At 39.8% G+C, this 13,566-nt stretch overlaps 1 protein-coding gene across 1 annotated transcript; it reads left to right on the top strand.

The window, feature by feature from the left end:
- The first annotated feature begins 756 nt into the window (after positions 1-756).
- LOC133015248 (transmembrane protein 87A-like) lies at positions 757-13,566 on the top strand. The gene is made up of 20 exons (XM_061082407.1): positions 757-975; positions 1,866-1,923; positions 3,171-3,268; positions 4,860-4,976; positions 5,093-5,140; positions 5,222-5,263; positions 5,363-5,489; positions 5,640-5,701; positions 6,007-6,190; positions 6,280-6,379; positions 6,487-6,580; positions 9,161-9,234; positions 9,363-9,469; positions 9,986-10,044; positions 10,210-10,313; positions 10,397-10,473; positions 11,063-11,127; positions 11,210-11,262; positions 11,549-11,579; positions 11,661-13,566. Exons 1-20 carry the CDS (start codon positions 877-879, stop codon positions 11,700-11,702), a joined length of 1,641 nt encoding a protein of 546 aa, XP_060938390.1. The 5' UTR covers positions 757-876; the 3' UTR covers positions 11,703-13,566.

Below are 13,566 nucleotides of genomic sequence, written 5' to 3'. Positions count from 1 at the left end.
CAGTAGAGTATAGTTGCTTGTAATATAGTATTTTGCATAATATATTATAGCATAGTAGCCTATGTCAAGTATGTAGTATTGAAAAGCATTTGTTCGACTATAGTATAGTCTAGTCTAGGGGCCTATAGTATATTACAGTATAGAAGTCTAGTCTATAATATAATATTTCGAATTGTATTGGATGGCGTAGTATAGTCTGGAATAGTAGAGTAACATATAGTTTAGTATGGTATAGTTTGGTATGATATGGTAGAGTAGAGTAGAGTAGAATAGAGTAAAGTCCAATTAAGTAGAGTTGGGTAGAATAGAGTAGAATAAAGTAGAGGGGAGTATAATAAAATAGAGTATTCTAAAGTAGACTAGAATAGAGTAGAATAAAGTTGAGTAGAGTAGAAAATAGAGTAGAATAACGTAGAGTATAATGAAGTTGAGTAGAGTAGATAAGAGCAGAATAAAGGAGAGTAGAATAGAGTAGAGTGAACAGAGTATTCTAAAGCAGAGTAGAATAGAATAGAGTAGAATAAAGTAGAATATAGTAGAGTAGAGTAGAATAGAGTAGAATATAATAGAGTAGAATAGAGTAGAATAGAGTAGAATAGAGTAGAGTAGAGTAGAATAGAAAAGAGTAGATTACTAATCAAAAAGCATAAATACACACATAAGGTCAGAACCTGGGGACACCTCTCTCTCTCTGTGTGTTCCGCCCTCTAGCTGAAACAGAGTGAACTGCAGGCAGAACCGGAACTGGATGCGGATGCAGCTCCGTGTGTCCCACTGACTGAAGCTACCACAGACAGGCTGTGTGTGTCTGTGTGAGTCTGTTGTGTCTCTGTGTGTGTGTGAGTCCTGAAACAAGTCGATGCTCAGACCAGGAAGATGACAGATGCTCGTCGGTTCCTTTTGCTGCTGCTCGCGTCCGTGCTGCGTGTCGGTGCCGCGGCGGAAGTGTCCGTGTGGAGCGTGGACATCAACCCGGTGAGTGCTGCTCCTCCATCACCATCTTCATCTTCATCATCTTCATCATCATCATCATCATCATCATAACCGTCTGTGTTAACACCTGCTAGCACCCAGAAGCTAACTGGCTAGCTAGCCCCTCCACCCACCTGTGTTCACCTGTCAGACTCAAATCGAGCTCCTTCTCTCAACAGGAAATGAGGATGTGTTGTTGTTGACAGAAGAGAAGTTCAACCAGTTATTTCCTCTGTGAACAACAGAAGAAGTCATCTGGTCTCAAGTGTTATCAATCACATGTGTTGTTGTCTTTAAGTCTAAAAGGCTGAGTGAGCTTTAAAGGTCCAGTGTGTAAGAGTTAGCTGAAAGGGATCTATTGGCAGAAGTCATATTTTCTATAATATCAAATAATCCTAGGGATGTTGAGACTAGTGTGTTAAATCTAAATCGTACAACTTGTTGTTTACTTAACCCTACAATGGGCCCTTAATGTTTACATACTCTATATTTACACCAGGAAGTGGATCCTCTCTACGGAGGCAGCCATGTTTTTTTAAAGGAGAAGCTGTTGTTTTTAAATTGTTGTTTTTAGTCCTGACACAAATGATGATTATAAAACATTTATAGAGAGTCCTTTTTATAAAATTGGACGGAGCACGACAGGAAGAAGAAGATGGAGTGTGTCTCTTGAGCGGTTGAAGGTTGACCACATTAATTTAGATTCCAACCTCCAGTTAATGTTCGTGACACATGTTCATTTGCATCATCAGGTGTTTGACTTCCTGATCTTTGTTGAAGTGCCTCCTGGTCTTACATGGCTTGAATAATGAAGTTAATCATGTCTGAGAGATGCAGACGTGCGAGAGGATCCTGAACTGCAGCCGACTGACGTGTCTCTTTGTGTTTTTCAGACACAAAATGCCGTGTTCCGGAAGACGCTGTACGCCAACACCACCATCTTTATGAAGTGTACGTTTTTCTGACCTCTCCGTCATGCACTGTTCCTCCATCGCCTCGAACAGGATAAGGGCAATGTTTGATTTAAAGAAAGTACAAAGATCCTTTGTCCACTCCCTGGGATATTTACTTTCCTTCAGTTGCCCCCAGGCCAGTAAAAACACGTGACACTAAACTGACTCAGTCAAAACTCAAGTCGAGTCTATTTGATCCCACGCAGGTTTTGACATTAAGAAAAAAACGAGTCTAACAGGTAGCGGAGTTTATTTTAAAGAAACATCCGTCCAGACCTCGTCTTCCTCCTCTTCTGAAATGTTGATTTGTGAAACGATTTGGCTTCACTTCCCTCAGAAGTTTTGAACCAGTTACAAACCCCCAAAGGCTGATTTAAAAAAACTAAATACAAAAACAGTAACTCCTTCATCACAACAGCTATAACATGCTTTCAATTTGCTAACGCCAGTCGTTGTAGTTATCTCTCTCAAGATTCACTGCAGAGGACGCACCGTTGGGTTTAACATTTAAATGTCAGCTGGAGTGATATTGTTATGCTCCCACTGTGTGTTTATGAACCTCCTGGTTTAACTCCAAATGTGATTAATAAGCCCAATGTCCTGCAAACAGAGGGAATGCATAGGGGAACAAAATGTCAGCATAAAAAATCATGTGAGAAAACTCGTGTTTTTTCTTCAGAGAACCATAAATTCTTCGTTGTTTTTCACCTTCTGTTACAGTTAGTCCACAAAATGAGATGAGATTACCTGACATTTGCTGATTAGGTGGATAATTTAACTGCATTAAGCTTCAATCGGAGAAATCCAAACTCTCTCTGGAACAATTACATTTGTTTATTTGAGAAGTCACAAAACATTGCCTAGATTATTATGTTTTCAGCACAGCCACCGTGGAGATTGAGAGGATACAATCAAATTTAAACAGTTAATGATAAGTGTCCGGATTAGCTTCCAGTTCTACAGAATCAGAGAATGTTTCCTCTCTCGGAAGTTTACAGTTTCCCTCCACTTCCATCAGCCATAAGTGAAAAATCATTAATACTGTGAAGGAGGCAAAACACAACAGCATCTTGTAGGGAAAGGATGAGAGTCTCTGTCTGAAGTGGAAGTCGACAATACACAGATTATTTCCTGGAATTCGTACACAAACTGTCATGTGATGGTGTGTAACAGGAAGTGGGATCTTTCTCCTGTTACTGTCTTCTTCTCACCGCCTCAGTAACTGATGGTGTTCTCTCTCTGCAGTCCAGGGCGACTTAGCATCATGTGAACGAAACCTGGCGTTCAACATCAGCTGGTACCTGCGCTCGTCCGTCTGCTACAACGAGGTCTTCAACACACCGGTGAGTGTTGACCTTTGATTCTTCATGGCTGACCCCTGACTACTGGGAATGTGAATATCGCATAGTACTGTAGATGTAGTACATGTACATATATACAGCCAGCCAGACGTTTCAATGTGCAGAAATAGAAGAAATCATGTTTTTAGTGCAATCCCTAAATAACAATGTGAAACCAAAATAACCAGAAAAGTAAAAAATGTGACAAAGACTTGAATCTTGGTTCAGATTTTCAGGTGTGAAAATGTCCTAGGTCACTCATTTTTTCATTGTTAATCTGAAAAATGTATCAAATTGAGCCGTGCATTTGATTTCCTGAGAGAAAAAACAACGTTATCTATATTTTATTCCCCCATTTTTCACTCTCCAAAACTTAACTTCATCGGGTTTTCACCAGTTTGTCAGATTTGCTTTCACATTCAGCATCAAGAGTCTGTAGCAGCAGCTGTGTTGCGTTCCTCTCTGGCCCCGGGTTCCTCTTCTGTCTTCTCACCGGCGCTGACTCTCTGTCCAGACGCCTCTCGAGCACAGCTGCTGCTCTGCCTCTGATGCTCGTCACCTTGTCAGTGTTCGTCTCAAACAGGCGGTCACAAAGGGAGAATACATATACATATATATAAATATAAAGGTCACCTGCAGCCCGATCGGGACTTTTTCATTCAGATGTGCTATGAAATGTCAGCGTCTGCTTCATTCAGCCTCCTGACATTTCTCTAGAGCAGGCATGGTTTTCCTCTTTTTTTCTTTACTTTATGTCAGATGACAAGAAACTAGTGAGGCAGTCCTCAACACTTCCAGAAAGTATTCAACAATGCACTTTGTATAATATCTTAGATCTGAAGCCCAAGTATTTGACTCCATCATTTATTAACCTGAAACAGTAAATTGTATGTCCATTAATTTCCAGTTGTCACCGTAAGACTGCACTGACAAGCTCATGTGTGGCTCAGATGTGCAGCTTCACTATAAAGCTGTTGTGTAAGCAGCAAAGTGTGTGATTTATTTTACTTTATCTACCAGCAAGGGATCTTTTATTGAGCTTCTATTAGACCTTTGACTTTTCTTCCTTGTCTGTTCAAGCAGGATTCACAACCGTAACTTTAGTGTTTCTTACTGTGACAGATGTCTGAGTTCTACTGTATTACATGTGGTGTGATGGGGATGTTGAAATTAAAGTATTTGTAGGTTAAGGTCATATTTCATACTCTTCTTCATAATAACGATTGAATAATTAGCTTGAATTGAATCAAACTTTCCCTGGGTTTCGCTTTGGATCCTGCTCCTCACATTTAGTTGTTCGCAGCCTCATTCTGTCATCTGGGATTTTTATCCTTTTTCACATCATGTGGTTGTGGGATACAACTTTTACTTAGAGCAGTTTTATTAAGACAAGATTTTGTGTGATTTATTTTTAATATTAATGAGGTGAAAGACGGAAATTAGATGTATCTCTCCTCCCTCCATGTAAAATACAGAACTAATGTTTATACCTGTATCTGTGCTTAGTGTTTTTTTATCATCAGACACTGTTGGATCATGTTATTTTATTCACAGTCAATGCAAAGTAGATTTCTTTCCTCACTTCTCTCTGTAGGACATCAAAGCCACGAACATGTTTGGAATGGACCACATGCTGAAAGATGACTGGAGCGGCTTCTACAGTCAGGGCTACATGTTCTTCGACAACTGCTCCTCCCTCTTCATGCCCAAGGTGCGTTGCCATACAACCGAAAATAACTTAAACAGAGGAATGAACTTTTCTGTTTAACCTCATTCGTTCGTCTTCTGCTTTTCTTATTTACATCTTTGCTCTGTCCTCTCACCCAGGTCTATTATCCTGACTTCAACCCATATCAGCCCCTAACCAGCCCAAAGGTGAGTCCCTGATCAAGCTGACGAACTCCTGAAAAAGGAATCGACCCCTTGACCTTTTTTTACCCTTTCTGTTCTTTTTAGAGTGACCCATCAAATCAGAGCTTCATTTGGCCAGACAAACCGGTAAGACGGGATTTCATTATTTTTCCCACAAATGTTTAAACTCTCTGTTTTTCCAGAGGTCAAACTGTGGGTTTTTTAACACTAATGTTCATTTTCCAGGACATCAGCGCAGTGGCCAAAGCCTGGGAGGACAGTCCCTATCTGTTCATAGTGAAAGTGCAGCCCTTGTTCCGTGGACTTGACGAAGAAGACATTGGCACCGAGCAGCTCAACTTTGCTTTCACGAGTGAGAAAAGAGTTTGAGTCTTTCATGTTCACTCATTAGGGAAATCGTTTCAGAAAAGAGAATAATAATAATAGCCACGAAGAATATTTCTGTTTAAGTGACTCTTTTTTGTGTCAGCGCAAGTGGTTTATTTTAGTTTCCTCTTCCCAGTGAAAGTCGAGATGAAGGGACCACATGACTACTCCTCCCCAGCAGACTGGCCACTCATGATGGTATGTATTTGAAGTTAAACTTGAGGAAATGTCTCGGACAAAACTCATTTCAAACACATCTTGTGAGATTCAGCGGCTGGATTTTCTGAATGATTTCAGAGCATGAGGTTGAAAGCTTGAGAAGGTTAAACCTTTTTTTTGTCAAAGGTCAAGAATGAATACTTCAACCTAACCCTAGGAATATACTCTCACAGTCCACAGCTTTAAAAGGAGAATATTGGTCTTCAGAAATCAAAACATTTCCTTTGCAAACAGCTTTTTATTGACAAAACTTCTTACTTTTCTTCTTCTTCTGTCCATCGCAGTTCTTCATGATCATGTGCATTGTGTACGTCCTGTTCGGGGCTGTCTGGCTCTGCTGGTGCGCCTGCTACTGGAGAGATCTGCTGCGGATTCAGTTCTGGATCGGCGGCGTCATCATCCTCGGCATGCTGGAGAAAGCTGTGTTTTACTCCGAGTACCAGAGCATCCGTTACAAAGGAGACTACGGTCGGTCGATTTCAAACGTGTTTCCTTCTGCTGTTTTGATTTTTTCTCCTCACATGAGTCTCAAACTATTTGTTTTTATCTCTTCTCAGTTCAAGGTGCTGTGATTTTTGCTGAGCTGCTCTCTGCTCTCAAAAGATCTTTGGCTCGAATCCTGGTGCTCATTGTCAGTCTTGGGTATGGGATAGTCAAGTAAGTTGAATTATTAAGGTTTTGCCATTTAAGATTTTCAAGTAGTTGCATTTTAAAAGACGCTGGTATTGTTAAATTGAGCTCTGTGTGTTTCCGTGCTTGTGTAGGCCCATGCTGGGGACCACTGTGCACCGGCTGGCAGCCGTGGGGCTTCTCTACCTGCTCTTCTCCTCTGTGGAGGGAGTCCTGAGAGTGACGGGTGTAAGTATTAACTGTCATCATAATCATTCTCCTATCAACCCTCAGCTCTCATCTGGTTCTTAAATCAACAATGATATGCAGATGATTATCCAACATATGGAAATTGTGGTCGTACGGTATTACAAACTTGATAATCTTATAAAGTTGTTAAAGTTGTTAAAGTTATAATATGATATGCAGATGATTATCCAACATATGGAAATTGTGGTCGTACGGTATTACATACTTGATAATCTTATAAAGTTGTTAAAGTTATAAACCTTATAATCCCAACAATTCACTCCTGGTTGATTTAGTGGCGTCCAGAGGTTACCGTGGTAATAGAAAGTGCAAACTAATACCACAACAAACTCTTCTTGAGCAGCCACATCTCATACAGAAATGTAAAAGATGAGCAGCAACATAAAAACAGTGTTTTGATAAAGAAGTCAGTCAATAATCATTATTTAGCCATGATCAGATTTCATACTAAAGTCAGATGAAGACACAGTAAGAGGAGTTGTTCACATTGGAAAGTAACTCACTGTCACCGCTCCCTCTTGTTTCATAACTTTCAAACTGAGCCAGTGTCATAAAATACCTAGAATTACCTTTTTGTTTGGTGAACGGTCCCTGTCTGCTTTGACCTGAATGTCTTGAGACCCGGGGAATAGCCGGTTGAATGCTTTTAATCTGAAAGAGCAGCAGTAGGACATGCTTGATTTGCATAAGGTGATAACTAAAGAATGACCGTGTAAAACTGAGACTGAAGTCTGTGAGATCAAATTAAATTGTGTCCAGCGTGTGTGAGTTGGAGGGAATTTGAATTACATATATTGGAATCTGTAGCACTAACAATAAAAATGATTGTACTGAGAGCTCACTCGATTAATTGGATCCATTTAATGGCTTTAATTCTGACCATTCATTTAATGTGAGTCTTAAAGACTACAGCTTTCCATTGTCTGCAACTTGGTAGCTTCAGATTACAGCAAGAGATTTTAGTTTCACAGATCCTGATAGTAGACACACCAACCATCAAGATTTAGAAGGTTTCCAAACTAAAAATTTTAGAGAGGAAAGATATTTAAATATCAATTCCCAAATGGCCACAGTTGAATTTTATTCAGGCAAAAATAAATGAAGCCTCTGTTCTTTTTTAACTCGATTATCTGGTCGGGTATTTTTAAATAAAAGCCCAGCGCAGCTTTCAAGGCACGCCGAATAAGTCGGTTTGATTTTAAGTGGAGGGGACAATGCAGAGAGGAGGTTATGCAGGGATTCAGTCTCCGGAAGGCAGAGAAGTGATGATAATGGAAAATGACAATTTTGATCCAGGAGTGATTTTTCAAATAGAGGCGAAGACGCTGCAGCAATCTTCAAAAGGTCATGAAAACAGAAACTTAAACAAACAAACAGAAGATAAGAGGGACAGGGAGAGGGATGAAGAGAGCTGGTGCACTTTGGTGAGCAGATGTGTTTTGTCAGGAGGCAGCTGGAGACTTAAATCTTCACCAGATCCCGACAAATGAGAAGCTCTTTTAGAAAATACAACTTCCCTTAGGATGAAGTGATTCTCTTCTCTCTCAGTCACTATCACACACACACACATATCGTCAAATGTTTGTGAACGCAAATGCATCCTGGGCCATAATGAAGGACGGCAAATCGAACTTCTGTTTCGTAAAGGACTGAAAATGTGCTTTGTGCTTTCAGTGCATTGATTTGTCTGCCACAATATGAACAGACACCATCATGTATTGATTCTGTATTTTGTTACTATTTGAAATGGGTAATTTCAACACACACACATACACATCCGCGCAAAACACATTGTCAGACTGGCTAAAAGCAACAGTGCATTTGGTCTTTTCAAACAGCAATGATGTATGTGTTTATCTGCAAATAGATCCGATCGCATGTGCTCACCATAGACTGGATGATAAGATGAACAACTTACTCACACTTTACAGAAATAAAGCCAAAATATCCCAGATATGAGCGCCGCCATCTTCAATCAACTAATTAAAACCAAGCTCACTAGAAAAATAAACACTTGATCAAACATCACTGTGATCAGAACAACCTAAATAGACAGAAACCATTTATTTATATTAGGGCTGGGCAAGTTAACTCGTTTCAATCGAGTTAACTCAAGTGATGAGTTAACTCGATTAATTATTTTATCTCGCATTAACTCAGGTTTGATTATTTATTGTTTTATTGTGAAAGTCAGGCTTTTATTTTGTGAAGGTCTGTTGCTGACTGCTGCAGAACAGGAAAAAAGAAAATAATTGGCGGATAAACAATCGAGTTAACTCATCACTTGAGTTAACTCGATTAAAACGAGTTGACTTGCCCAGCCCTAGTTTATATACCATATATTGTTGTGTATTTTTGTGCCATCCACTAACATGGAGGAGGTGGCGTTTTTGACGGATTCTCTTTAGCTTCACCTGTGGGGATCTGTCATGTTTCCATCTTTATAAACAGTCTGTGGGGGTCACTCAGTGCATGTTGTGACACACTGTGACATGTAATTGAAGAGTCATGTTAACGGGTCTGTTTTGTGAACCCTGTCTCTCGTCTCCTCTCTCTCAGGGTTTCTACGGGACGGTTGCCCTGGTTGCTAATCTCAGCCTCTCCCTCATCGACTCCTGTGTCATGTGGTGGATATCCTTTACTCGAGCAGCGCCATTGAAAAACTCTTGAGGCTTAGCAGTGTATGCTTTGCAGATATAAGCCTTTAATCCCGCTCATTCTAATGTATACACAACACGTTCTCCTTAACTTACATCTACATTTTCATCAGTCTGTCCCAAACCACGCGTCTCTTGAAGCTCCGCAGGAACATAGTGAAGCTGTCCTTGTATCAGCACTTCACCAACACGCTCATCTTCTCGGTTCTGGGTGAGTTACGAGAAAGTCTTCTGTCTCTGCTCTCGGCTCCTCGAGGGCGAGAAGAGAAATGGGATTTTACTGCAGAAGCAGCTGCTACGTGATGATCAGTTAACTTCCAGAAACCGACTGATGCATGTTTCAGTTTGTGTTGTTTGGAAATGTAAACCTGCGAGTTGCAGTAAACAGAATCACTTTGGGAAATACATCTACTTGTTTACTCATGGAGATAAAAAGACTTGAAGCCGGAGCCAAACAAATGTTAGTTTTCCTTGACTTGAAGATAAAAAAGCCGGCCTGTATTTCACATAACAAACTATTGCTTTAACATATCCCCCCCCCCTTCTGCCTCAGTGTGCACCTCATGTATTTAGATTAGGTAAATGCATTTATGTTCTTGTCAACCCTCTGGCTGCAGTGACCTTTTGTTCAGTGTCTAATTCTGGGAGGTTTCCTCTGCTGTTTCTAAGCATTTGCATATTGTTTGCAGTCGTCAGAATGAAACCCGTGTTTACTCTCTGTCCTCAGCTTCTATCATCTTCATCATCTGGACCACCAAAGTCTTCAAGCTGGTAGAGTGCCAGACGGTCAGTTTGTTTTCTGTTACCGATTGATGGTTGAGTTGTGTGGCCGTTGCTCTCCGCGAGGTTTCCGTCTCCTGTTTACGCAGAGATGGAAAGTTTAAGTTTTCCTTTCAACTGGTTAGAAGCCATCTCTTTATTCTCTCGATTCTGTTTCCATCCTGTCCCCAGGGCTGGAGGGACCTGTGGGTAGACGATGCCTTCTGGCGTCTCCTGTTCTCCACCATTCTGCTGGTCATCATGGTTCTGCTGCGGCCGTCTGCCAACAGTCAGAGGTCAGAGGCCAACTGGAGTCCACACACTTCCTTTTATATACAGAGTTAACATAACTCAGCGTTTTGTTTCTCTTTCCTCTCAGGTTCTCCCACTCCCCTTTGATTGATGAAGACGACGATGAGGAGGAGGCCAAGGAGCCCATGCTGAATGAAGCTTTTGGTAAGACTTCCTTCCTTCCATTGCAAGACCAGCAAAGCGTTTGGCCGGAGGCTGCTTATTATTGAGAACCTCTGCGCCAGATAGTGTTTTGAATATTAATGCATGTTGTGTAGTGCAGTTCATATGCTTGACAACCAGGGAAATAACTGTGTAAATTGACTTTTAGATAAATCTTTGTACCACAGCAACCCAGTGTCCCAGCTAACAACCTCCCTGGTGACCTTATGAAGATTAATATGATGTGTGTTTAATGTCATTCTTGCTCCTTCAGTTTGACACAGCATCAGTAAATGTGAAAACGTTTGTGTCCTAGTTTCTTCTGATGCCATATTTAAACTTACCATAGTTAATTACATCCACTTATCTGCAAATCATCCAGACCAACTTTGACAGTTGTGGTGTAATGTTATATAATCCAGTGTTATCAAGGCCACAATTTAAATCTGTTCACGCAAGCATGTCAAGAAGAGATTAGTTTAAAAAGCTCATCGTATATATTCATATTCAACATTTTGGAACCTAATTATGTTCAAATCATGTCATTGACTTTCATGTCGTCTCAGTTGACTCTGGTCTTTTCTTTTTTCAGAGGGAATGAAGATGAGGGGCTCAAAGCCTGAAAGTAATGGATCTCAGAAACTGTTGAGTAAAGAGGTTTGTCGACGGTCATCATCTCTCTTTGATCCATTATCTGTTATTCTCATGCATGATTTAACACTCTTCCATTTCTAAACAGGATGAAGACCTTAAATGGGTCGAGGAGAACATTCCTACGACAGTTGCTGATGTGTAAGTAGTAGATTAAAATTTTAGACGTCCCTGTGAGGTCATGGTTGTGTTGAAAATATCCCATAATGGTTTCACCAGTACAGCGTTTTGCTTAAAACACAGTGTTACACTGCCTGGAATTTGTGAGAATAAGTAATTGGTTTAAAATTGTGATTCTTTTTAATCTCAGCTCATGCTCAAGTTTATTTATGTATCTTACAGAACTATAAAAAATACAATGTTCATACTCAGAATCAATCAAGCTATAGAGTTCCTTCTTTAAACTCTGCTTTCTCTCTCCGTACAGAGCTCTTCCCGTAATGCTGGATGAGGAAGAGGTAAAGACTCTTCTTACTTTCTTCTTTTGAAAATCTCCTGCTAATGACATTAATAACTGTACATGCTTTATTCTCTTACAGGAAATCCTGAAAACCAAGATGGAGAGATCCAAAATGGAGTAGAACTAATAGTAAGAAGGAAAAGAAAACAAATTCACTGAGGCAGCGATGAATGCATTTTGAGTGATCTGATTACCCCCAAAAGAAAATGTTTCTCTCCGGACACTATTTAACTTTTCAAATTTGACATTTGTTGTGTAATATACGTTAATAAGCTCAGAGAAGCATGTGTTATGTTAAGGTGGTTCGTTGGCTTGGCTGCTGTCACTGGTCTCCACAGCAGAGCACTTTGATTGGTGTTTCATCCGATTGATTTGTTTCAGTTGAGCAGAACCTGGGCAGTTTACACAATGCCCTCATGAAAAAAATAATATTGATCAATATGCCCGGTGGGTTGTGTTGGTTTCTTAAGAACCGGCGTGAGGATGGAGACAAAAAGTTTTACCTCTCGCTGAAAATTGCTAAAAATTGTCCGTGACATTTGTAGGAACTCGCGCGAGGACCAATTTGGAATCTGTTCAGGTAAGAATCAAATTTCTTGGCCGTCCTCACAGCCAAGATATCAGTCACTGGTATGAATGGAGGGGGAAATGCAAACTGAGAGCACCAAGTTATTTTGCATAGTAAAAGATTGTATTAAATTATATAACACTCTGTGGTTTAAACTCTATATTCAGAGAAGTGCTGTGCCATAACTTTATCGTCAAAATAATGCTGTCCTCAGCAAATCTTACTCCATATTTAATAAGTCACTTGATATGATGACACATATTTATTATTTAAATGAGCAACTTTATGGTATGAGTAACCATTTAGCCAAGAGGAGTAATTTATTTATGCTTCTGTCCTGCCATTGAACAGTTCCTGATTTCTAATAGCTGAACCAGTAAATGATAAATGTCTCATTGCTCACTATCAGCTGGCTCTTTGCTGTCCATCTCTATTTGCCACTGTTACTTTATATGAATGTAACTGCACCAGTGGATATCAATACTTTAAACATATCACATATATCAAGGGGAAATGTGACTGGAATACCCATTAGTGGGCTGTGTTAATGTAATGACACATGAAACTCTATTCTACTTATAAAACTCTATAATACTTCTAAGTGAAGCATTTATATTCTATTATAAACTCCAGTTGTCCATTTCATAGACAGGATAGTTGCACCAGATCACCTCTTGTTACACAGAGAAGACCAAGCAAGTGATTGTGTTATTCATTTTCAAGCTTTCACTGACACATGACACGCTGCATGGTCGTCCGTGGGAAAACTGTATGAACAGAAAGGTTTTGGTGTCTAATCTGTCATGAGACTTAAGATAATGTGTTTGAATTTTGTTTCAAAAGTAAAATTTTGTATCTTAACAGCTGAAGGATCCAGGTCCGCTTCATGTAAACGTTGATTTTATCTTTTAGTTACTGAGTCTGAGAAACTTTTCATAAGCTTTGTGTTTGTGGTTTGGGCCTAAATTCAAATATACATGTCACTAACGAACGATATGTATGTGATCCTTTACACTCACCTTCCACTAACTGGGCCAGAGTTTTATTTTAGGTCTTCACCCAAACTCAGTGGTGCAGGTTAGTTTAAAATACAATAGTGTATATGATAAATTCATATTATTAATTTCACCACATACACAGCTTCCTTTGAACCAATCCCATTCACACTGCAAAATGATCTTCTGCCTTATGTGGCAGAATGATATCCCCGTCCCAGTCTACTGCAGAATGTGTGGATGTTCTAAATTCCTTAATTTATGTTTTCTTTTTATATATTTGTTCAAGTCTTGTTGAGGGTATTTATTTTAGAGAGATGCCGAAGCCCAACTTTTGGATGTGAGTCTGCAATGTAATGTGAAGCTGATGATATTGTGGCTTTTTGCGTTTGTCTTGCCAATAAAATTTATATTGAAACATG

Source organism: Limanda limanda, chromosome 12 (assembly GCF_963576545.1).
Source record: "Limanda limanda chromosome 12, fLimLim1.1, whole genome shotgun sequence".
Taxonomy (NCBI): domain Eukaryota; kingdom Metazoa; phylum Chordata; class Actinopteri; order Pleuronectiformes; family Pleuronectidae; genus Limanda; species Limanda limanda.
Note: the sequence above shows the minus strand (reverse complement) of the source record. Positions and strands in the feature narration are given on the sequence as shown.

Excerpts from the sequence above, each read along its gene's own strand:
- LOC133015248 (XM_061082407.1), top strand. The coding sequence starts at position 877 with ATGACAGATGCTCGTCGGTTCCTTTTGCTGCTGCTCGCGTCCGTGCTG. Across the intron at positions 9,235-9,362 it reads TCCTGTGTCATGTGGTGGAT|TTTCATCAGTCTGTCCCAAA; the intron begins ATCCTTTACTCG and ends TTACATCTACAT. Across the intron at positions 10,314-10,396 it reads CCGTCTGCCAACAGTCAGAG|GTTCTCCCACTCCCCTTTGA; the intron begins GTCAGAGGCCAA and ends CTTTCCTCTCAG.